The 25447-nt window shown below is 38.6% G+C and overlaps 1 protein-coding gene across 6 annotated transcripts in view; it reads left to right on the forward strand.

The window, feature by feature from the left end:
- The window catches only part of FRY (FRY microtubule binding protein), a 217736-nt gene that overhangs the window by 69095 nt on the left and 123194 nt on the right, over positions 1–25447 (forward strand). For all 6 annotated transcript variants that reach the window (XM_037377269.1, XM_037377265.1, XM_037377267.1 and 3 more), the window contains exons 2-3: positions 8108–8307; positions 24519–24572. In XM_037377269.1, the coding sequence (XP_037233166.1) occupies positions 8188–8307; positions 24519–24572 (174 nt within the window). In that variant the 5' untranslated portion in view covers positions 8108–8187. The remainder of the gene's footprint in view (positions 1–8107; positions 8308–24518; positions 24573–25447) is intronic.

A 25447-nucleotide genomic window follows, 5' to 3' on the forward strand; every position in this document is an offset into this window, starting at 1 on the left:
TGCATGGGATTGTTGAGTTTTATCTTTGTTGCATTGCAGAACATATATCTAATGGATCAGCCAAAGTACCTCTTCCTGAAGAATCCTGTATTTGGATTAAATAGGCTTTTGAAAGACAGGGTAAGTTAGGATAGTTTTACGTCATGTGCTTGTGTCAAGACAACTGCACAAAAAGACCTTGTGTCTTCTCCCAGTAGTTGCTTGAACAACAGTTTTAGAGAGAGTCTTCAGAGTCTGGAATTTTAAAATACAAGTTCACTGAGATTTCTAATATGTGTAGCTTTGGAGACAACTTTGTTCTACTAAGAGGGAAAATACGTTTGAGCTTTTTGCCGTATAGACTCTCTCATAGGTTTTTATTGTCTGTGCATGCATGTATCTACTGTCTCTATCTACATACTGCTGTCAGTGAGTGAACTTTTCACTGTAAAGTATTCCCTCACCTGCAAATAAGCCTTCACAGGGAATCAATTTCATGCAATATGAATATTTACCTACATATTTTGTTTACTGCTTATTTTGTATTTTTATTAAAATGGAGGAAGCTTTGCAACAGTACATTCAGTTAAGCGTAGCAGCAAAGCTCCACAGATGATACTTCCTGCCTGGGACATACATGTGCAAAAGGTTATTACCAGTCTCTCCATTCCTAGGAGAACACATGCCAGCCTCACTACAGTTGGAAGTGTAAGTGGTTTCCAGCACTAGAGAAGGAAAGCTATGTCTGCAATGCTGTGGCTTATGGCACATTTGTACAGCAGCTTTTATACGGACCTTAGAAATTGCTATAGGCCATACAATCAGGTTTCTTACATCTATTTTAATAATTAGTTTAAATTATGTTTAGGTAACCTCACAGTTGAGAAGAGGGGAGAAGTGTCTTAAAAAGGGTATATTTACACCCTGCTACATCAACTGTTAATAAAAAATGGAAAATAAGCAGTAAACAAAACCTGTAGGCAAATACTCATATTGCATGAAATTGACTCCTTGTGAAGAGTAAAGCCAACACCAATACCACCATAATGTAGGCTTTTACTTTACAAAAAGTTTTGATGTGGGACTCAGGTGTACACAGAATTCTTCCTGGTCTTTTGACTGTAAATCCTGAGAGGATAATAAACACAAAAGATCAGACATCAGTAGCATCAATTATTCATCATAAAGTCTTGTACTTTAAATAAATTTATTTCCTAGCATATATATTGCAAGACATCAATATTATATTTTACTGGTTAACTTTATGGCTTTATAGCTATTTTTTGTTGAAACATGCAAATGAATTATGAAAATAATGCTTACATTCAAATAGTGCTACTACTGCATCTAATATGCTGGAATAACATTTTCCTTGGGAATCTTAACAGTTTCTTTCACCAAGACAAAATTGGATCTGCTAAACTTCTAGTTTGTTTCTTTCAGTAAACTTTCCTTTGAATTTTACTCTCTTTGTCTGTCAAGCTCAAACTAATTGGCAATGTTCTCCTTCAAAGGGTGAAAAAGACACCATTTGGTAAACTTGGCATGTATACCGTATCATTGTAAATTAAATTCTTCATGCTTTATTTAATTATGTGTTTTCTTTTTAATATTATAATTGCAGTTTTAAAACAAAACACACTTTCTTAAGAGTTATTTCAGCAGATGTATAATTATACTTAAGGATATGTGGTTTCTCACTGACTCTTGGCATGGGAAAAGAAGAGATACTGCACTGGTTTTATCGCAAGGTATTTAAATGATATGTTCTTTTGGCCCAAAGATCTTAATTACGAAACAAAAGCCATCCTGTGCTGTCTCTGTGCTTTGCATTTCTGTACTAATTGCTTTCAGCTTGGATTGTATGATAATAGATGTGTGTGATATGCATGGTTTGTTTATGTCTAACTCCATTATCCTGTCTCATGTTCTTGGAGTGCCTGAAGTAGTTTCACTAATCTGTCAGCATAGTATGTACTTGTGGATAAATATAGCCATGCAGCCACTCTGTGAGTGGTCATCATCATACGCTGAAGCTAAAAATTACCCCTTTGGTTATGGAAAGGCTGATCTGATCCGGAGGCCTGCTCACACATTGTAGGTCTTCAGCACTTGTCTGTTAGAAAACAAAACCAAAAAACTAATAGAAATGTCTGCCTCAATGCTGAAAGATTGATAGTGAAGTATGAAACAGGATTATGAAACAACTGATTTCTTTTTTAGATTTTAGTTAGAAAGGATTCTAACTTTTCTGACTGTAGGAGTGGAACGTTTCAGGTATTCACAGGCTCATGGATATTACAGTAGCATGTTGGAGAAAATCCAGTGTGATCAGCTTTATAAAGGGGCTTGGTAGGTATGAAAATACTGCAAATACATGTTTTGGTTTATGTTATTAGTTTGTTCAGTGTTGCTATAATGTAAATTTGACACAGTTAACTAAAAAAAAAAATGCAATCTCTGTTTCTTCTGCTTAAGGATACTGAAAATTCAGTAACTATATTTGGCTAAAGTTGTATCCAGGGTAGCACAGACTCTTGGCTTGTGCATTATGATTGTTCTGTTTTGCTTCATCTTAGAGCTTTGAGAAAAATACTTGTAGTGTAAATCTTAGCACACACTGTCATACAGTAATTTAATTTTGTACTTGTCCCCATTATCAGCTTAGTGACTGTGACTGCGTGTGTGTCTGTGTGTGTGTGTGTGTGTGTTTTTACAAAAACATATCATTGAGAAAATCTTATGGTTATGGCCTGCACTAAAAGAAAATTTTCTGTAGGGGAAAAGTATCATTTGAAATACAGTTTATTGCTGATACAGTAGAAAAACAGGGAACAAGTCTTGGAAACAAGAAAATGGGTTGTTTGAGAGAAGTGGCCCTCAGACTGAATTTCACCCCAAAATGGTACAGGCATCTTATAGTTGATCAAGCATAGTTAAACTTTTTTACAGATTTTCCTAGGATAGGAGCTTTAAATGTACATACAGATTTCTAAAACTGACCTGCAGATTCCTTGCTATTGCAGGGCCCTCGGTCATAAGGTTACCGTGGTCTCCTTCATGTTCATCACCATTCATTCTCCTTGGGAATGAGCTACTTTTCTGCAGGAGAAGGGTTTCATTTAATGCAGTATTCATGTGGTGACCAGTACCCTACAAAATGTTAAGAGTTTAGACTAAATATTTCAGTGGCCCATTCTGGTACTTCTCTTTGTAGAACATTATTATTATTATTATTATTTTGAAATCAGTTAGTAAAAACATAAATTTGTCAATTAATATTTAGAATTGAGTATAACCCCTTCCTCCCACCCTCACCAGGTATCTTCTGCATCAAACTATATGTGGTGATTTCTCATGCCAAAATTATACCTTTTATTTAATTGGCATAGTGTTGGACTGGCATAGATGGCAAAAATGGACACATCCTTTTTGTTGCTGTTTTTAAGGCCTTCATTATAATGTGTCAACATAAAAGTACCAATCATGGCTGATTTTAATGCATCTTTTTCTTAAATTTTGACTCCCTAATTTCCAGGTTTGTGTCTCAGAGGCAACATTTCTTATATAAGCTTTTTAGGGCTGTCAGTCTAGGAAAAGGAACTATGTTCTGCTAAAGCTTGTACATCATCACTATAGATGTACTATTCTAGTCACTGGGCCACATTTTTGCAATGCAAATACCAAGCATATGCAAATGCTGGAGAACTGAAAAGGTGCATTAGAAAGCCAAACCTGTCTATAATAGCTCAAGATCAATTCAGAACTCTCACACTCTCAGCAGTGTTAACTTCCACACCAAAGATGCTTAAATGGAGCTAGCATCTACCAAATGCTCTTTTAAAAATTTGAACTAAATCAATGTTATATGCCAGTCATTTCTGTAACTGCTGTAATTGCCTGTTTTCCTTTTTGTTTATCTGAGGGAAAGACTGTACAGTCCTATATTTCAGATATGAGCTAGAATAAAAATTTTTGGTGCACTGACAAATCTCACAAATAATTGCATTTCTTTATTACAGTGTGCAAATAACTGATTTTTCAGTTAGATGCCTGGAAAAAAAAATTATATCAGCCTGTGTCACAAACCTAACAGCACAGTTGTTAAAAGACTTCCTACTAATGATGACTATGTGAATTTAAATTCCAGTATTAAAATCCTGTATGAATGCCACAATGATTGAAGATAAGGGCAGCAGCTCCCAGGTAGTGTGACGAGGGTTTCTTAAACTTCATTTTGTAAGGATGTGAGGCATGTCTGATCTCACACACTGGCTTCCTTCCTTCCATCCCTCCTGCATCTCCCTACATAGTAAATTTTAAACTTAGTAGCCAGTTTAAACAAAAATTGCCTGAGGAACAGAAGGCAAGTTTACATTTGATTAGATTCCTACAAATTCCTTCAAGAGGGAGTCTGGGATGGTTGTACTCGCCAGAGAGAAGCCGGCAGTCCAGCCCGGGTGTGTTTTCCTTGGCAGAGGCTGGCTGGCTGGCAGGGAGCCTGCTTGCCCAGCCCTGGGCACAGAGCTTGGGAGGGAGCTTGGGAATGACTCAGGGGAAGCTTGGGATGATGATGGGGGAAGAAAAAGGGCTTTTACTGCACAGACACAAATCCTTAAGAGAAATTGGTTTCACTGCTCACAAAAAACTTTTTCCTATCTGAGTGCTTGGTGATCAAACTGATTTCAGGGGTAGATGTGAGCCAGTTAAAACCATGCATTTGGCAAATATACTAATGATTATAAAAATAATGCCTGACCTAAAGGTATTTTTGGAGAAATTTCCATTACCTAGTAAATTTGATAGTCCATATAAATTTGCATTTGATCCTTTGCGTCCCACTGTCTTCATGCTTAAACTTTAGGAGAGCTGAGGTGATGATGGCAGAGCAGTAGAACTTACACTCTTCTCTCGTATCTGTTTTTTCATTACTTTGAAGCAGACTGTTATTCAGAACAACACTTTTAGAAGTATTTTTAGAAACGGTTTTGTATAATATAAAAGTAGAACTGTTGTATACACTTTGGTTTATGCAAAATGTTACAATGCCAACAAGACTCCATGATTATGCTTTAGCCCTCAAAAATCAAGTGAAACTTTGCAGGAAACAAATCTAGCAGGAAGCATCTATTGGAGTGGAAGAAGTGCTGCTGCTGTGCTAAAGAGTGGTGGCATACCTTGTCAATTAGGGGAGTTCTTTTCAAAGTAAATTATGGATGTGTTAACACTTGCAGAATAATAGCCACATGAACAAAAGCATTTCTATTTTGCATTATAGTCATATAGTGGACTTCTAATCTTTGGTTTTTTTCTAAAGGAAAACAAACATGTCCTCTTTTCTCCAATGCATCTTTGTTATTTTTCAATGCATGAGTTTTGGTTCTGATTCTGTCACATATTGAATACTCTCAAACAATAATGTAGTCTTTGGGATTTAGTTTTTTTCATTTTTTTGCAGCAATGAAGTGTTAAAGTATTTAGGAAAGATTTGAAAATCTCATTCATTCTTAAACAGTCCCACGTAATTGTCAGCTACAACAGTGGTAGTTGCAATTCTGTTCCTCAAAAGGAAAGGCTAAAGTCATTAGATGTGCAGCATCCATCACTGTAGTTCATACTTCTTTCTTGCTTTGCAGCTTGGATGCAGCATCCCATGTAACACTGTGAAATGCAATGCTATGAGGAAATGCTATAATGGTATTAGTTCACAGTATTTTCCACAGTTTGTATTGCATTATAGCACCTCTGTCCCAATCACCAACAGTGCTCACAGGTGTTACGACATTTATATTGCATTCAGAATGTGTAATGACTGGTCTTCCCAGTGTTACTTGATTTGCTGCTTTTGATCTCTCTGGCGAAGCAGACAGAGGGTGCTACCAGTACGTGCCTGAAGATCAGACGTGACTTTTATTGCCAGTAAGAGATAAGCCTGAGTATTTTGGTTTGGGAATTTTATGTGTAGAATGGTAGTATTTGAATTAGTGATATTTTGTTTCACAGAATTATAGAATAATGGAATGGTCAGGGTTGGAAGTGACCTCTGGAGATCAACTGGTTCAACCCCCTGCTAAAGCAGCTTCTCCTAGAGCAGATTGCACAGAGTTATATCCGGGCAGGTTTTGAATGTCTCCAGAGAAGGAGACTCCACAGCCTCTCTGGGCAGCCTCTTCCAGTCTCTGTCACCCTCAAAATAAAGTTCTCCCTCGTATTCAAATGGAATTTCCCGTGTTGCAGTTTGTGCCCATTGTCCCTTGTCCTGTCGCTGGGCACCGCTGACAAGAGCCTGGCCCCATCCTCCTGAGACTTGCCCTTAAGATATTTGCAGACATTGATAAGGTCCCCTCTCGGTATTCCCCAGGCTGAACAGGCCCAGCTCTCTCAGCCTGTCCTCATCAGGGAGATGCTCCAGTCCTCTCATCATCTTTGCAACCCTCCACTGGACCCTCTCGAGTGGTTCCCTGTCTCTCTTGAACTGGGGAGTCCAGTACTGGACACAGCACTCCAGATGTGGCCTCACCAGGGCAGAGCAGAGGGGCAGGAGAACCTCCCTCCACCTGCTGGCCACGCTCCTCCTGATGCACCCCAGGGTCCCACCGGCCTTCCTGGTCACACAGGCACACTGCTGGCTCATGGGCAACTTGCTGTCCACCCCAACTCCCAGGTCTAGGTCCTTCTCTGCAGACCTGCCTTCCCTCAGGTCAGCCCCAGCCTGTACTGGTACATGGGGTTGTCCCTCCCCAGGTGCAGGACCTCACACTTGCCTTTATTGAACGTCATTAGGTTTCTCTCTGCCCAGCTCTCCAGCCTGTCCAGGTCTTGCTGAATGGCAGCGCAGCCTTCTGGTGTAGCAATCACTGCTCCCAGTTTTGTGTCATCAGCAAACTTGCTGAGGGGACACTCTGTCCCTTCATACAGGGCATTGACAAGTAAGTTGAACAGGACTGGACCTAGTTTTATAGTACTCGGATTGATTTTTCCTTCAGTTTTCCAGAAAACCAGTAAGTAGAGCTAAGCCTAGTACATAATATCTTGGTACTGGTTATGGGGAATTTGGAGAATCATGGGATTGTTTAGGTTGGAAGGGATCTCAGGAGCATGATTAGCCCAACCTCTGCTCACCAGCTATTGATGGTTTCTCAGAAATTTGTCCAGTCAAGTTTCGAGTATCTCCCAAGAGTGGAGTTTCTACCGTGTCTGTGGACAGCCTGTATCAGTGTTTGATTGCCCCCTCACAGTGGAATTTTTTTCCCTGTATCTAACTGGAATTTCCTGCATTCCAACTAGTGACTGTTGCCTCTTGTCCTGTCACTGCACTCAAAGAAGGGTCTGGCTCCATCTGTGCCATACTCCATGAGGTAGCTGAAGACTGCAGTAAGATCTCCCCTTAGCCTTCTCTGCTTGAGGTTGAACCGGTCCAGCAGTCTCAGCCCATACTCCCTTGGCCTTGCTCCAGAATAGCAATTTCACTGTTGTATAGGGGAGCCCCAAACTGGACACCAGTACTCCAGATGTGATCTCAGAAATGTCAAATAGGACTGAAGGATTTGGTACTTTCCAGAAAACTAATACATAATGAACATCTTTTGGCCATGTTGTGTCTGACTCTTCATGTAAGATTTGTATTGGTGAAATGTCATTCTTGATTGACCTCAGTGTAAATGAGAGGAAAAATCAGGCCCTTTACATATCACCTTAGTCAAAAGACCAGACTCCTGACTTTTGCAAGGATAGATCAGTCTGAATAGCAATAAGGAATAAATTTGTTACTTGACAACTGAGTTACAGCTCTGGCCTGCAAGACAAAGGATAAGAAATTAGGATGTTACTCATTTAAGTGTCAGCAAGTCTTAGCATGTAGAAAAAGAGGATTGAGTGTGCACTGCATAGTTAACACTACTCAGGTTTAATGCATAAGATTTAATCTTTTATTTCTCCTTCCAGCCTAGATTATGTATATTTTACCTATAAATATACTATGGAAATCATATTTATGTGTTGTGTATTTCTTTGATTATCAACTAGTCTCCAGTTTTGCTTTGATAGTATAGTGGGCCATTGGAATGCTCTGGAAAATTTAATATGTGTTGAATTACCCAAAAGTAAATGTGCCTTTTCTACATTTCAGCTTCTCCAGTTGGTAACGGATATATCAAGCCACCTGTCCCACCTGTTTCTGGTACACAGAGAGAAAAAGGACCTCCAGCCATGTTGCCTATCAACATTGACCCAGACAGTAAACCAGGCGAATATGTCCTGAAGAGCTTGTTTGTTAACTTTACTACTCTGGCTGAACGCAAGATTCGCATCATCATGGCAGAACCTCTTGTGAGTAAAAAGAAACTCCTAAGTATTTGTGTACTTTGCTTTGAATCTATTTTTAAATCAGCTTTGCTTTCTATGCAGTGAAGGATATTTTGTTTGTAATCTGTGTTGGAGTGTGATAGTGTTTCCCAAACTGTAAGATACGCTACTATGGCAGTTAGAAGGTTGTGGGAGAGGACATAGGTGTGCAAGATATGCCGAAGGGGTGACATGAAAAGTAATGAATATTTTATTTCTGTCAGTGTGATTGAGAGGCAGAAGGGGTGTCAACCAGCATAGATTTAATGGCTGGGAGAGTGGTCACTTGAGTCAAAATAGATTAGAAAATGCTGAAATATGATAAAAACAGTATTTCTGAACATTACTGGTTTTCAGGTAAAACATGAAAATGAATAGCAGTGCTGGTTTGTATTTGAGTTCGGACAGTAGTAGATTTCATAAACTAAGTGCTATAGCACTTATTTTCCATACATGAAAAAGCATCCAGTATTTGAAAAAGGAGCTACATTACAAGGTGTCGCACAGTGATAGGGCCATTGTTATTTATTTTTTAGGGAAATTCAACATACAAGTATGTCTGTTGCAAATTTTTCATAACTGAACTTCTGGGAGTCTGCTATTTTAACTTGAGATTCATTTTATATACATTTGTGTTATTTTGATTATGGAAGAATAGCTCTGTAATTGGTATTTTAGTTCTGACAAGGTACAAATAACCAGGATCCTGTATTTCTGAGCTGTAAGGGAATCTTACAGTATTTATTAGCACAGTATAGAATACTTAGTTCAGTTCCCTATTTTCAGGTCTGGATGTTCTGAACAGTAAAATTAAGATTATCTTGATTCTGATGGCATCTGTTTAGCTTTATGTCTTGATTTAGCTTCAGAAGCATCTGATGCTTGTAAAGATTTCCAGGTTTTCCTGTGAAATGTCAGGTAGATGCAAGATGGCAGAAATACTTTACATAATTTGTAAACAACACAAAAAAAGCTGACAGAAAGGAATATTTTGACAAAAATCCAGTTTTTTCTTCTTTCATGAGTCCCCTCCAAATCACAAAAAGTAGAATGAACTGACAGTCACAGTGCAGGTCCTTAAAAAAAAAAATGCCAGCAGCTATTTATTACCATCCAGTCTTTGTGTGACACACAGTGAACATCTTTTAACATTTTAAGACAAAATATGTTGTAAAATGACAAGATCAGGGAAACGTCAATAAGAGCAGGACTGAGAACATAATTTCCTTGTGACACCTCTGTTACTCTTGAACACTAAGCTCTGCATTTTCTTGTAATATTTCAGACATAAATACGAACCAGTGACCCTGATCTATTCCCATTTCACCTTGTGTTAAGATGATTTTGAGTTGCTGTGTGTTGATGTATTATTTTTGTCGCTTTGAATATCTGAATGTTGATCTTGTCTTATTCCACAGGCTGTTCAGTGAAATTTTATTTGGTAAACTCAACATAGAATGTAAAAAAATGACAGGAGGCTGGAATGTCATTTTGTCCACATTTTCAGAACATATTTCTTACAGGGGCCTAACCGTGAGACCCTAACAATAATTAAATGACATATATCTTACTAATACTAACAGAACTTACAAGGCACGGCATGCTGATGTTTTAGGGTGAATGTGACAAATGAGTAAGCAGGATTTTGTAGACATTCAGTCAAAGTGATCTTGAAATAATTAGGTTGTAATGAAAGAAGTGACAAGGGAAAATGGCAAAAACTATTCTGAAACAATGGCTAAGAATTTAAGTTCACCCTTTTTGTGGGGCAGCTGTTGGATTTTTAGCAGCTCTGTTCCCACATTTCTACTCTACTGACTAGAACTGTGACCAGAAAGTCCCAGGGATTTGCAGGACAAATTTTATAAATTGATGGTGCAGAGCCACCCTTTGGCCTTTTTTCACAATAGGTAGTCAGATGTTGAGCTCTTTGAAGATTCTGTTCTAATTAAACTCAAACGAACTTCAAAGAAAATCAGACTTGCAAAGTGCTCTAACAGTGAGATGTTTCTAGTCTGAATTCTTTTAAGTCATTACAAGATATGACAGTTTAATTTTATAATGAGTGATAAATACTTAAGATATCTTTTAGAGAAGCTAAAATGATCTGTTTATAATATAATTGCTTTTTCCTCTGTTTTATCACATCTAGCTCACATTCAAGCTCTGAAGTTACTATAGGATTAAAGACTTACTGATAGATATTTTACCTAGATATTTCTCTTCATACACACATTTTGCCTGCTTATCCTTTCCGATTATAATGACAGTTGTTTTTATGATTTTTTTCTCTCAGATTCTTTGGGTTCTCTTTCATTTTTTCTTTCTTTCTTCTGTGATGTACACAGAGCCCAACTGTAAATTACAGTGTTCTGACAACTATGGTGAAAACATAGGTTTGTGTCCCACCATGAGCTGCAGATGCTAGCAAGGCCCAAAACTTTTTGTTGTTTTCTAGGGCAGCAGTGAAGGGCATAGCACACACACACACACACACACGCCCTTCTGCAGCCTCATGAGACCTCGGCTGGGATAGCAAGATTCCAGCGGCAGAGAAAGCAGAGGGTAATGTCACCTACTCCTCCTGCTGCCTTGGCTGTCAACCAAGTATGATTTGACATTTTGGTTACTGGATCTGGCAGTGATCATCAGAAAAAGCGCTCTCCCCAGTTATTACGTTTTCTAGGCATGAATCTAATATCAGCTCTCCGCTGCTGAGTCTTTAACAAATTAGAATGGAAACCTTTTATTTCTAGATGTGAGAGATTTTTTTAACTTTGTCTGGGGAGTATTTTATTTGGAATTTCAGGTCAATTTTTTTTGCCTTTTAGCATCTCTGAAATATAACAAACATTTCAATAATTACATTAAGTTCACAATTATGTGGCTAATTTTTAATGATTAAACTACTGTACCCAGATGGTTGAGTTATATTAATCCAAATTAAAGGTATTTATTGGAAGGGATTTTCCAGTCTATAAAATTGAATTCACATAAATGAAATGTAAATAATTTCTTCTTGATAACCTTTAATAATTTCCTGGGTTTTTCTGTAAATAACGGTTTTCCTTTATAGTGAATATTAAGAATTTTTCCTGCATACCTTTTTTCATAGCTGATTGTGTTCATATTTAATTTTTATCTATTTATATTGTAAAACTTCTCTACATTGCTTCACTTACAAACACAATTTGATATTTTATTACTGCTGAGTTTTTTTCAAGCAGTGGTGACCTTAAAATGAAGCTAGAATGAGGAACCCAGGGAAATATTTTGCCAGTTCAAATGATAAAATGTGTTGACGTATCTTAGCACTGTAAGGAAAAAAAATAGGAAATAGTTTCCTTTTTAGGACTGTTGATTACCACTTAGGGTAATACTTCATCCTGTGCATACTGATTAGGCTAATCTTTAAATACGGCTTTCAGCAATACTTACACACAGCTGTAGGCATTGATAAAACATAGTGAGCTACAGGCATTGACAGTGGTTAATGGTTAATTTAGCTGTTGGTAAACTTTCATTATGCTTTTCTCCTGCAAGCATCTTCTTTTACTGAGCTTGTCTAAATTCAGGATCTCCCTGAATACCGAACTCAGGAAGAGAATTCACTCATTACAGGATTAGGACTATAAGCATATTCGTGTATTCTGCCTTTAACTTTCTATTTTTATTAGGTAGGTTTTAGCTCACCGTTGGAAAAAAATCTGAAAGCAGTGATGTGGTTGATACTAGTGTATTTATTACTTCCATTTCATTAGAAGCTCAAAGACATTAACATACACATCTATTTCAAAACTGGGCTGGTGATAACAGCCAAGCAGGTGGTTAGGAAGACTCTGAAAGGGCAAGAATAATGTATGTTTGTTTTTGCAACCAACCAACAGGTAGGGTGGCACTGCTATGCAATTACCTTTAATCTGGGCTTCACTTTATCTAGGTAAGAGAAGAAATATGTGAAGGACAGACTTGGAAGAAAAGGAAGTAGAAGGTATTTTGGTTTCTGAGGACTGGGCTGTGCAACTATTAAAATGTATACAGACTATAACAATACCAGGCAGTTTTATCCCACAGCTGTAATGTAGAATTTTCTGGTTTACATGGACTAAAATTCTAGCTGCATCACATGAGTAATGACTCTTTTGTTGTTATCTATAATAAGGCACATTAACATTACACATTTTTTATGTTTGAAGTCTGCATATATAGTTTGACATACACAGGGGCTTTGGACACCTGTTCTTTCACGCTGCACAGATGATGGCTTGTTGAATGGGCAGATCTATGTCTGTCAGTCACAGAACAGTCTGGAGGACCAAGGACAGTCATTGTCCTCAGGAGAAGGCCCATCCCCTAGTGCTCCCGGGAAATGTCTGTTCAGCAGAGTTTCTTTCCTGCAGGTTGCTGACTGGATCCCAGGTCAATTTTTTAGACTGATAGTTGTCCTCAGTATTTTATTCAACTCCTAGCCATATCTAAGGACTAAGTTTGATTTCTGCCTGGATTGTCCCCTTAGTTCTGTTTCTTTCTACTCAGACTTACCAGCAGCTAACTCCTCTGTTTCAAGAAATCAGTTAAGCAGAACAATGGTCTCAGTCATCATTCTTCCATCGTTCACTTATCAACCTTCATTGGAACTTCGCTGGCTCTCCAAGTATAGTCCAGTACTCAAAACCCCGCTCTGCCCATGGGCCAGTGAAGCCCAAACTAGGCCAGATCGGCTTGTTCTTTACCCCAGTAGTGAGAGAGGCAGCTAAGTCTGGGAGATATCATCAGTGAAATAAGCATGCTCTACTCATGTACTCAAAAGATGTGAAGGCACAAACACATGGGAAAAATCAAGCTTCAGTACTGAAGATGGAGAGCATCAAGGCAACTCCAGTGGCATAAAGAGCCTTCACTTCCCCTTCCACTCATCACCTCAGAAGTAATATCTCCATCTAGTTATCTCAGCACGTATCTCAGGCTGAGACCTGTAGCAGAAGCCAAGTGTAGAGCAGTAGTCCTTGTAGGGTAGCTAATCTTGAACCTCAGGACAGTTATCTTCCTGAAAGACCTGGAAAGGTTTGTGTGATTGAGGCAGCGGTGACAGATGAGACATCTATGTAATTCAGGGGGGACACGTCGTAGAATTGAAACATGGGAAGGAAAGAGTATGAAAGACACAGCTGGAAAAAGAGAGGAAGAGACAAATGTAGGGTTTCAGAAGTAATCGTGGGGATTGCAGGAGGATGGAGACAGGATGCAGCGTGGGTCAGCAGCATCCATACAAAACTAAGGGAAAATGTTCATGCCATTTTAGCAACAAGGAAGGAAAAGGACACAGTTTTGCATAGCCATTGGCATTGGCAATTGCAGCTAGATACAGGTCCATAAAAATACACTTTAGAGCCAGGCAATGTCAACAGCAGATTCCTCAGTGATTTCAGGGTTTCCATAGCGGAGCATGTGGGTAGAATGCTGTTTGAGGTTTCAGATACCATGTGATGGCAAAACTCTCCAGGACACCCACTGTCTCTGGGCTTTGCTGCTGCATGAATGCAGTTGGAGGATAGTCAATGGCACATATGATGGTACAGATCGCTAAGAGGATTTAGCATTGGAAGGCAGATTCAATCCAAGGTCACTGAGGCTGTCACTCTGTATCACGTGTTGACCAATGCTTGCAAATATAGCAGACAATCTACCACATGCCCCTAATCACATTTTTGTGTCATTTAAGAATATTGGTTATTACCACTATCCAGAAAATGAAAGTTGTACTACAGTCATCTCAGGTCAGTTTTATCACTGGTCTGTCAGTGAAGGACAGAAAGAAAATCATGTACTTCAGTAGCATTCTTGCCAGATAAGTAGCAATGAATTAAAGAGGTATCTTTCCATATATTCACAACAGCGTCATCCTTTGCATGCTTTCAGACTCCTGTTTGAAGTCAGTGAAGTACTGCTTCATCAGGAATGAGCTAAGTTTTTAAGTTTAAATTTAATGTGCTCTTTTCTGGGCATGAGTCTGGCGTGGTACAGTTTACACATCAGGCAGCTCAAATTACACTATTATTTGCCCTTGCATATCTGGTGGCGTGACAAATATGAGAAATACTTAAATACTTTGACAGTTTGGAAATCCACCCGATGAGGTGTTGTTTCCTTAGCTGGGCATGTAGTACAGGTGGAAGCTATGGCTTTTATGGCCATCATACTTGTAGTAAAAGAACAGTGGAATGATGTTAGCTCTGCAAGGGCACCCTGGCATCTAGAAGTCTGTCAGACCGCTACCAGTAACTGGGGAAAAAAAGGCTTCAGATCAATTCACCTGGGGATGCATCTGTTATGGTGCAGTTACAGCCTTTGAGATAAACACATAGCCAAGAAAGCCCAAAATAAAGGAAGTTCGAAGAAGACTGTTGACAGTCATCAGAATTTCTGGAGTTCACTTTTAAAAATATACCTTTCCTCTTCTATCAGTCTATTCTACCTAAACAGATGCCTAGCTGATGACAGTAAGTAGCTACCTGATGTTAAAAGCAGCAGTGGCTGCAGGACAGCAGACCATTAGTGGGGTCAGTAAGCTGTCATTTATTACCCCTGGTTGTCTGAGGCTTAAGAGAAAGTGGTTTCTGTTTACAGCTCTCAGCTGTGCCTGGAGCAGCCTTGCAATTACAACTCTAAATTTATTCAAGTCAACTGATAAGGGCTTCCTATAGTTTTGATTAAATCAGATCAGATTACTCTGAATGGGTAACCAGCAGTCAGCGCCTTGAGCGCACTAATAAGCCTTAATGGTCTCCTCCGAGTCTTGCCCACCCCTGCCCACAGCCCAGGACCCCATTCCAGGTGCCTGGGCTGAACATCCCAGCCACAGCCACGTCACAGCAGGGCTGGTCTCCAGCTCCCCACGGCCCTGCCCAGCCACCCCCCTGCCCAGCCACCCCCCTGCCCAGCCATCCCCCTGCCCAGCCACCCCCCTGCCCAGCCACCCCCCTGCCCAGCCATCCCCCTGCCCAGCCACCCCCCTGCCTGAAACAAGCCAGGAGTCTTTCTGGCACAGCCATGGCTCAGTACTCAGTAGTTGGTGGGGTATCTGTCCTGCCTGGTCATAGAGTATCCTGGATGTAGACGTCCAGACACGCGTTCTCCATTTTACTCTGCTGTACATTTTAGCAGAGATCTGTTGCCAGTCCTCTATTTTCATTCCTAAGGGTTGCATATGTGGGAAGCTTGCCCACCCTTCCCAGCCTCTCTGCTTTTATTTTTACCAGTTTACCATTTTACCAGTTCCTTACAATTGCATTAAAAGAAGGAACCTCATCTACTGCTTGGAACCCAGAGATCCCCTAAATCCTTGTAGCCCTGCACCCACCATGGGCAGGAGGTTTGACCGAAGGTGAGGACAGTGCTCTCATAATAACTCGGAGAATGTGATGAGCTTAAGAGAGGAGCAACACATCCCCCATTCTCTGCAGGAAAAAAAAAAGCTTCCTGCATTTTTCTACCGTGGCCTTGCACAGAAGAAATAACTTTGCTCTTCATAAATCAGTTGGTGTAAAACTCTTTGCATATAGGATTGGAGCGTCAGTTAACTTCTTTGCTTAGGAAACAAACATGTACCAAATGACCAGGGTACATCAAGGTCAGGGAAGAGCATCCTCTCACTCTCTGCCAGCTCTCAGAAGAAGTGTCAGAGACGGAAAGGAGGGAACAGTACTGTTCCACTTACACACTTTTGACTGCAGTAACTTTATCTCCTACATCTATTTAATTGACCACTGGATCTTTCAGGTTTTCCATTCCACAGAGGTCTGCTGTCACAAAAACCTTTTCTTCATAGAAGTGATTATTATAGGCATACCACTGAATTAATATTTTTTAAAAATACTTGTATTGGCTGATGAAAAGCACCTAGCCTAACCACCTTGATGAACAGCTGGAACAGGGCTTTGAATAGCAGTTTCATGCAAAGGTCTTAACGTGGATGTGGAAGTCAAGATCTCCATACTCTTGTGTTCTTACAATGCTAAAAATAAGTTGCATACAAATCACTGTATCAAATGTTTTTTCAGAGCATCATGTTTATTCCAGTCTCACAGGCTCATAGATGAAAGATATTGAACTCTCCTGCTGCATCTCATCACACCGCTCTTGACTGAAGCCTTATACAAAGAATCATTAATTATTAAGAGTATGACTCCAGAAAGCATTTTTCCTGGCTTCACATCGAGAGCAAGGCGAAAACTGTTTTCAGGGAGTATGGCTTGGGCTGGGTGTCTGTATTTTGAGCACATTTGTGTTCCTGTTATGGAGAAACCTTTTTATGAAAATGCATTGTAATGGGTCTCAGCACAAACAACAGAAGGAGAAATAGGTATTTACTTAATGCGGTTTGAGAAGTAAATCATACATATCTCACCTTGAAGCAAATGCATCATATAAGCAAAAAACCCTGTCTTTTTTGTGTGTGTCTTGCTGTAGTCAGGCTTTATAATGTAATAACCGTCTTGTGTTCCAACTCAACAGTTTTATTACCGCTGCTTCCTGTAACAGACCTTTCTCATTTCATTAATACCATTTTTATTAGTTCAGCAATGACTGACTTAAAATGGCTTAGAGTTTTTTTGAACATTCAAATTTACAATCAAGTATCAGTTTAGTTGATAACTCCTTTAGGAGTGTAAATCACTGAATCTGTAATAATTGATTATCAGTATAGAAGTTGGGAGTATTGATAGTGTCGAACTTAACCCATGTAAATCATTAGTTGGACTTGGGACTACTAATAAACTCAGTCCTGTACCTAAAATTCAATTAGCACTGTCTTAGTTCATCCATTGTATTAACTGTATAGGCCTTCCTCAAGCTGTACATCATGGTCCTTTCATGAATTTTCATCATAAGTACAGATGCCACTAAAACTTAACATATTACCTGCCCCAGCAAACTGGGTTCCAATTAACAAAATTTTATCTTCTTACATTGGAAGTTTTTAAGTTAGAATCTGTCAGTCTACTTATACAGGTCTATGATGGAACTGTTGTCAACATTAAGTATCCACACTTTGTTTCTAGGTGCTCTTTTAAAATTTATCAAACATACAGTTTGTAAAATTCACCTCTTTTTCTCTACACCATAGTACTGGAGTAATTAAAATCAGGGAAACCCAAGGGAAAGTATTATGATAGCCCACCTTACAACTTGCATGTGTTTAGACAGAGGATTTTTATGTGTTCATTAAGTTACAATTTTTAAAAGGAATTCCTATTAACACAAACCTGAAGATAAACAGCCAATAAAATTTCCTTTCTCACTTGTGCTAGAGTCTGCCTCAGACTTCAGTAAAGTCATCCTTAGTACTCTTTTCAAGCTTTCAGAATTTACAAATGCATGTATTTAAAATATTTCTTTTGGAACTTGTCAACTGGTAGCCATCAGCTTATTTGGGTTTATAATATCTTAGTAAAAGGCTTTTTTTTTTTTTTTAATTCTTACCTACAGAAGAGCATTTTATGTCACAATGGAAAATATTAGAGAAGATGCAAATGCTGAGAGCAGTAGGCGTTTTGTTTTGAGAGGGGTTTTTTTGGCAGTTACCCATTTATCTGTAAACAGCGTTTAACCTTTGTTTAAAGTTTGTGATTGTTTATTATCCACACTGAGTTCAGGTCATGTCTGGAAATTTTTCTACTGTTCAGGTAAGAATGTCAGAGTTTTTGAGTTGTTTGCAGAAGGTAACTGAAAGAAAGAACTTTTTTGTTTGTTTTCTGTAAGGGGTTTTTTTCAGGTTCCATGCTATTTTGGGAAAGTTGCAGTGCTAATTTTTGCACTGTGCATCTAATAGCTTAGAAAGCAATCTATAATTAAGTGGGCTTATGTCTCTCTTCAGGCTGCTTGGAATTTACATCTGTAGAGTATTCATTCTGAAAATGTTTGTTGTTTCTTTGGCTTGTTTGGCTGTTTTTTCTGATACATCAGTTACTTCAGATTAAACATTCTCATAACCAAAATATCTGAGTGCCCACATTTTAATTTTGTTGCTAGACAGCATAGGTAAAAGATGCCTTTTGAAAACAATGTGATAGTCAGACAAAAATTAGCCTGTAATACCTGATGTGATGACATAAGCTATCACTGAGTCAGAGCAGTACATGACGTGGTGGCAAAGAGGCAAGAGTCAGAGCCAGTGAGTGAAAACCTGTATTTGAAGCTGAACTGATGTTTCCATACATAGTTTTGTATTCAGCAGCACAGCAGTACTGGGCACATCTTTTTACACATGAATGAAACAAGAGCTATTACAAAGAAAAAAGCAATTGCATGAAGAAGTAATAGACTGAGTAGTACTGAGCCTGTCTTCTAAACATGCACCTTTCATTATTTTTATGCAATAACTGTAACGCCAAGTAGGTTTTTGACCTGAGTTTGCTAAAATAAAAATTTATGGGACACGTAAAATGCTTTTACATACATTTCGTAGTCACTTGAAATGCTTTTTTTCTCCATATGAAATACCTTGTACAATTAGCATTGCTTTTTTACTTACTTTTCAAAATTACTTGATGTTCATCAGTTTAACGTTTTTGCAGTCTTTAATATTGTCTTATGCAGAATTGTGGTGTTTCTTGAAGCTATATTATCATATCTTTTTTTATTATGTTTGCCTTTAGAACTTCCTTTGGTGTATGCTTAGAATTTCAAAGTTTAATAAAGGAAATCCTATTTTCTGTTTATTTTACTATCTGTGTACCATGGTCACTGACGCAGCCTCTTAAAAGAGGTATCTAGCAGCTAATTGATGCTGAGCAGAGCAGCAAGAAAATGAAAGATTCTGTTGTCATCCACTGAACCGGTAATTTATATTTTTATGCATGAGGACCTGCTGACTTGCAAAGAATGGTTGTGACAGGACACTAATTGCCTGTTTCATAGAAGTTCCAGGTGTGAGACATTTGGGAGACGATCAGAGGAAACAAATTGTGCTTTTCAGTCAAAAAGCTTGGCTCTCTTAATTGCTTAGATATAAATTAACTAGGCTTCCTAGGGCGGTGGTGAGAATTCCCAAATAGTAAAAAGGTAAATAAGAGATGAAAAATATTTCCCAAGACATCCTGTGCTATTTTCAGTATGACAGCTTTTTTTATGGGACCATAGACTGTTCTATCAGTTTTTGAGAGGGCAAAACAGAAGTGAATACTTGTAAGTTCAGCTGCATGAACCTGCCCAATGCAGGATTAGCACAGATCCGTTCCGGGAGGGAGGAGGTAGGAGCACACAGCTGAAGTGGAGGCAGGGACCAGACAAACTGTCCACAAGGCAACAAGTTGGTAGTTCAGGTGCATCTGAAGGGTCCATGCGCCTCTGTGGAATAAAGTTGCATGTGCTTAGCCTTTAACAAGCAAATAGGTATCATAGCATTTTCTCCTAGATGATACAGATAATAATCTACGCACCACGTCAATGCAAGATTGACAGCGATATGTTTTCCAATACCCGTATATATTATATATATATATATATATATATAAAAACCAATGGCAAAATAAAAAATCTGGTATCTTTGATCCAGCTATTTTTGGAGCAGACCTTTTCCTATAAAACACCACTTTCCTTTCCTGCTGAAAAGAATGTAAGACAAAGATGCTGGGGGGAGGGGAGGTGTGTGTGTTGCCATAATGATGATTCATTGTAAGCAGGAAAGAATTACACATGGGGATTTTTTGGTTCTTAAGACTGCACTTCATGCATTTTATATATATTGTAGCTGTAGTATGAATGTGGTCTATGTCTACTCTGTTTTATGTGAAAAGGTCGGTTCTGCTGTTTCTTTTAGGGAACTCTTCCATCCTATCAGACTACTCAGTAGAGTATGTGTAGCTGCTTTTTAGCATGCATTGCAAAACTTACGTTTTGTATCAAAATATCCTTTTATCCTCCATGCTCTTATAAAAATATAGGGTTTACAGTACTCTGTCAATACAGTACCCTGTCATAATTCAGTAGGAATAATGTGCCTAATAGTTGCTGAGGTTAGAAATAACTCTAAGGGGCATTATATATTATTATAACATGGCATGGTGAAGCTTAATAGGCACAACATCCTTTTTTTTTCATGTTTCCCTGAACACTCAGTTCTGTGACAAGTGGTCAAGAAGAGCTATTCCTGTGCAAATTTACCCAATTATGTTTGTGTAGCAGCCCTGAAAAAGCATTAATGTATTAACCATTAAAAGTAGCTAACATTCTTTGGAGAAATGTTTTAGTGTACCCATGTGAATAGACGGTTTGACCGATCTGTTATTTTTTAGATAAATTATAAATATTATATTTAGTTGATGTGTGTAGATGTGTTAAAATATACATTTTCCATTGCATGTTCAACATAGTCTACTTTATTCTATTCTGTTAATGTTTTCAAAACAGCAGTGGGGCAGAGGAAGGAAATTAATTTTTAGGTGAGCATTTTGGTTTGTAAACATTGGTGATGCAAAAAGTTTAGATAGTTTTATTGAAAAACAATAGTTTCAAATATTATTTGCAAAAATGTCTTTGCTGATCTTTACCGCTTATCTCTAATGTGTATTCATGTCATGGGAGTTTCCAGCATGAACAAATACAGAGTGTACAATTGAAGGCAGCACTTCAAACAAGAAATAAGGATGTTTAACTTGGTGATTAAAAATGGAAATGTTATATTGAGAGCCCATTCTTCTGAAATTTTCTGATGTTTTTTATAGCACAGAAAGGTACGGGCTCTTTCAGATTAATCAAAACTTTTTTTATTCATATTTTGTGGATGTAGGCTTTGGCTCCAAATTCAGCCTACCTATTCATCCAAGATTTGGAAGACATTTCTGTAGCATGTATTATAGCTACAGAGACTCAAACAGTCAACTCATAATGTAAAAGGGCCTCTTTGCCATTTCTGAACTGGGTGGGCAAGAAAATAAATAAAAATAAAATAGTGCCTTGAGGCTGGAAAACATTTTTAAGATTTTTTTTTAAACTTTTAAATAAATGTATCTCCAGAGTAAACAGACTGTTATGGAGTCTATTATTTAGAGGCAATTTCACTTTAATATATGTTTTAACCTTGCCTTTGCCAGTCCTGAACCTTTGGTATATAATGAAAATGTCTACCATGAGTATAAATATGTTTTATATAGTAGCTGCCATACCAACAATGTGGAAAGTGCTGTATTAAATGAAATGGTAAGATTTGTAAGGATATTAGAATGAAGTGGTATAGAATAGGCAAGCTGTTTACAGTAGATAAGAAGAAATTATCTATTGCCTAAAGAAAAACCTGCTGTTTTTAAAGAACACTTGAAGCACTTGCGTGTAGTTGAGCTGTCTTTGAATTTACTCAGCAGCATCTTCCTGAGATGGTTACTTGTCACCCTCACTGTGCAAGCAATCATCCTTTTATATATTAGAAGCTCTTAAACGCCAAAAACCGTATTTGTATCTGACCCTTCATCTTCATTCGGCTCATTATTTATTCAGTACTCATCATTAGGAATAAAGTAAATAGTAATAGCTCCTACTTTGACTTCTCTCAAATCTCCAAGCTCCAAATACAATTTTCCATGGTTATTGCCATTCATTGCAACAGGGGTGCAAGGAGTTGCTCTGACATGGGCAGCTCGCTCCCAGAACAGCGGGTATGTGCAGAGACACTTGGCTTCATGGGGTCAGCTTGAGTCCAGCTGGGCTGAGCTGTCGCTGCAGTCACGGCAGGCAGTGTCAGTGGCAGCGCTGTAGCTGGAAAGAGTCGAGGAAAAAGCAGCAACAGCAGCAACCCGAACAGGGGGATGAAGAGGAGGCTGAGACAGCTGCAGCAGCAGCTGCTGCCTGGCAGGAGTACAAGGAGAGGGGAAACAGCAGGAACTACAGTAGGTGCAGGATGGGATGAAGGGGAGAAAAAGGCCTAAGTTAAAGCCCCAGACTAGAGACATTGAGAAGTTATGGTGGCAGCACCCTTCCTGGGTTTTGATGGGTGTCCTTGGCTGGTCTCCATCCCAGGGCTGTCTTCTGCTATGACAAAGTCTTGCATGGCCCATGAATGTACCATCGCTAAGGAAGCCCTGGTCTAGTTGCCTGTAAGAGGGAAAGAGATGAGTGGTATTGCCTTGCCAAAATGGAGGGGGGATCTTCACTAACTCAGAAGCCCAGCCCCTGGGGAACATCATCATTGGAAACTCAGGTAGTTGTGAGGTGTGTCTGTGCTTCCAGAGATAGGGGACAGGTGATTAGGACACTTTCAGATTTGCAGTTCCAGACCTGGGTTCCCAGAGCATGTTTTGTCTCATTTAATTGTGCCACCTTACAGATAAACATGTGACAAGGAATCTCACACCTTATTTCTGCCTGAAACACTGGATGCATTTCTGCAGGATTTTAGATACTACTGTGAAAGCCAAACATTGCACCGTCGGGTATGAACACAAGACTGCTGCATGCTAAAGCATTATTGAAACAGACCTTTAAAAACTTGTCTGTGGTAGCACAAGTCTTTTGTAACAGAATCAGAAATTTAATTAAAAAAAAAAAGAAGATTGTTGGGGTTTTTTTCTAAGCTGCACTAATTCTCAGTACATTGATTTGTCCAGGACTCATGAAAACTTAAGGAATCTTTTTCTTTCTAAAGTAATCGAACACTGCTTTTGAAAGTTCATCTGCTGTCCTTTTCACTGTGGGACAATAGACAAAAGAAGTATTGTCTTCCATGGACACAACTAGGTGGGGTAGCACAGAGTTACTGATTGAGGAGGACTGCAGGTGGGGTAGTGTCCTGTCTCTTTCTGGGCTAAAGGGTTTTACTGTGTCTGTTCATTACCAATAATCTGCCATAAAGTTCTAATTAATAGTTGCCTTAATGTCACTTGAAGGAGTCACTTTAGACATTAGAGATAACAATGAAAAATATTAACGACTGTCCTGGATAAATCAGTGACTCAGTAGAAAACATTTTGTTGATTTTTCTATTTGGTAGGTAGTCAGGGGATACTGTGGTCACCCTGCAGCCAGCCTCCTTGCCAGCTGGCATTATAAATGGATCAGCATAATTAATTTCAAAATCAGTCGGCAGATTATACTGGGTAACACTTTCTCCAGAGAGAAACATGAAATAATAGAAAGCTTTGGACTGCCTCAAGTCTCTCCATTCCATTATCTCAGCAGCTTTACAGTTTTCTTTGTTTTGCATCTCACATCCCCTGGCAGTGACAGTGTTTTGCCTGATACATTAACAGATGCTCATGAGTGTAATAGTTTGCTGAAAGCTGAACAGAAAATCTCATGCTGAGCTGGTGGGAGAGCCCTGATCTTGCAGCTGTAGAAGAAGATGCATGATTTACTAATGAATAAGGCACTGGCACATTTCAGACACCAGCAACAGCAGTACAATTCAGCACAGAATTGTGACGGTGACATATTTTTTCAGACTGTCGTCTGGCTTCATGTATTGTTTATTTTCAGTGTGGTTTAGGAGATTCAGGTTTTGTACACTGTTGCATTTTTCAATGAACTATGTACTTCTACATGCCTCAGTAATTGAGCCTGTGGCACCAAAGCCATAAAGGTAAATGGATGTTCACACATGGGTACTCCTTCTGAGATGGGCAGTTCTCCTTGGCCTTCGCAGGTACTCTGAGAATGTGTCCTGAAAATTTGCTTCCATTCCAAAAATGAGGGTTTTTTTTTATTTTCAGTAATAATTTCTTCCACAATTATGTTCCTTAAAAATGAACTCTATGGTATGGGATCCTTCTAAAATCACTTTCTTTCAGTATGCACTGCGTGATGCACTGTATCTATGGACATGTTTGTATTGCCGGGTAGTAGTACAACAGGTAAGTACATCATGTACCTAAATAGAGCTCCTTGGTTTTGTAGTAGAGGAAATAACAGGTGTTTTTTATGATTTTGAAAGAATTTATCATCAGTGTGAGCACCAAGTAACTCAGGTGTAATAGCTGGTTAATCCTTTAATTTCTTGGAAAGACACTAAAGACATCATGTCAGTATTAGGTCATATTTATGCAGAGGTCTCCTTTGCATATGAAACAAATGGTAGCTCCAGCATGAAACTGATCAGGAGGCAAATTATGTGAGTAAAAATCTAACAAGAAAAATAATAGTAGAGTTGATAGAATATATCATAGTATTGGTTTTCAGTAATACATATTTACTGTATTTCCTCTTAGGAGAAGCCACTGACCAAATCTCTGCAACGAGGAGAAGACCCCCAGTTTGATCAAGTAAGACACTTGAAATTACATTAGTTCCATTCCTCAGGCTAGAAGACAAATACTTAGAAGGCAATCTAGTGTCCTTATCATTGCATACTTCAAAAGTAATATCTCTCTAGTCAAGTGATGAGTGCTTTGCCTAACCATTCTTGGGTTTAAATTAGGAGGATTTTTGCAGTGTTTTCAAGCTCAGTATTTTTTTGCCATAGAATTTCTTGCTTTTTATAGTGTATTAGGCAAATGCATATTATTTCCTGGCTGTTTTCCCTGACGGAGATTTAGAACCAAACTTTGTATCTTTTCAGAATATCTGGTTTTGAAACAGGTGCACAGCCCCCAATCTTTCTGTTATGGGGTTTCTCATATGGTTATCAGGGCCTTTAGGATCATTGTCATTGCTGTTAGTCCCATCAGTCTGCTTTGTCTCTGTAGCTGTGACCGAGCATGATTTACATGCGCTCTACACTTCACATAGGCTAAGCCAACCTGTTGTATTTAAAATTAAGCATAAATTCAGTTTAGAGTCAATGCCTATATATGACAAGGTAAATATAATTAGAGAAAAATGATTGGCAGGAAAAAAGAATCAAAAACTGAAATAGAATTTATGTAATTAATTAGATTTCATTTAATAAAACAACAAAAATGTAATTAATAAAATGGAATTTATATCTGGCATTAAATTAATAAATCTATTATGTGAGGGAAATGGAACAAGTACAAAAATAAAACCAACAGCAATATACACACTTTTTAATGATATAAGAGAATGAGTTTTTGTCAACAGTCTTCCTTTAAAAAAAGAATCTACAAAAAATTCCTACTTAAGTAACCTATTTTGAAATAGAGAAGGATAGGTGCTAAAGCGTTTAACTTGCATTAAG

This window comes from Falco rusticolus, chromosome 2 (genome assembly GCF_015220075.1).
Source record: "Falco rusticolus isolate bFalRus1 chromosome 2, bFalRus1.pri, whole genome shotgun sequence".
Lineage (NCBI taxonomy): Eukaryota > Metazoa > Chordata > Aves > Falconiformes > Falconidae > Falco > Falco rusticolus.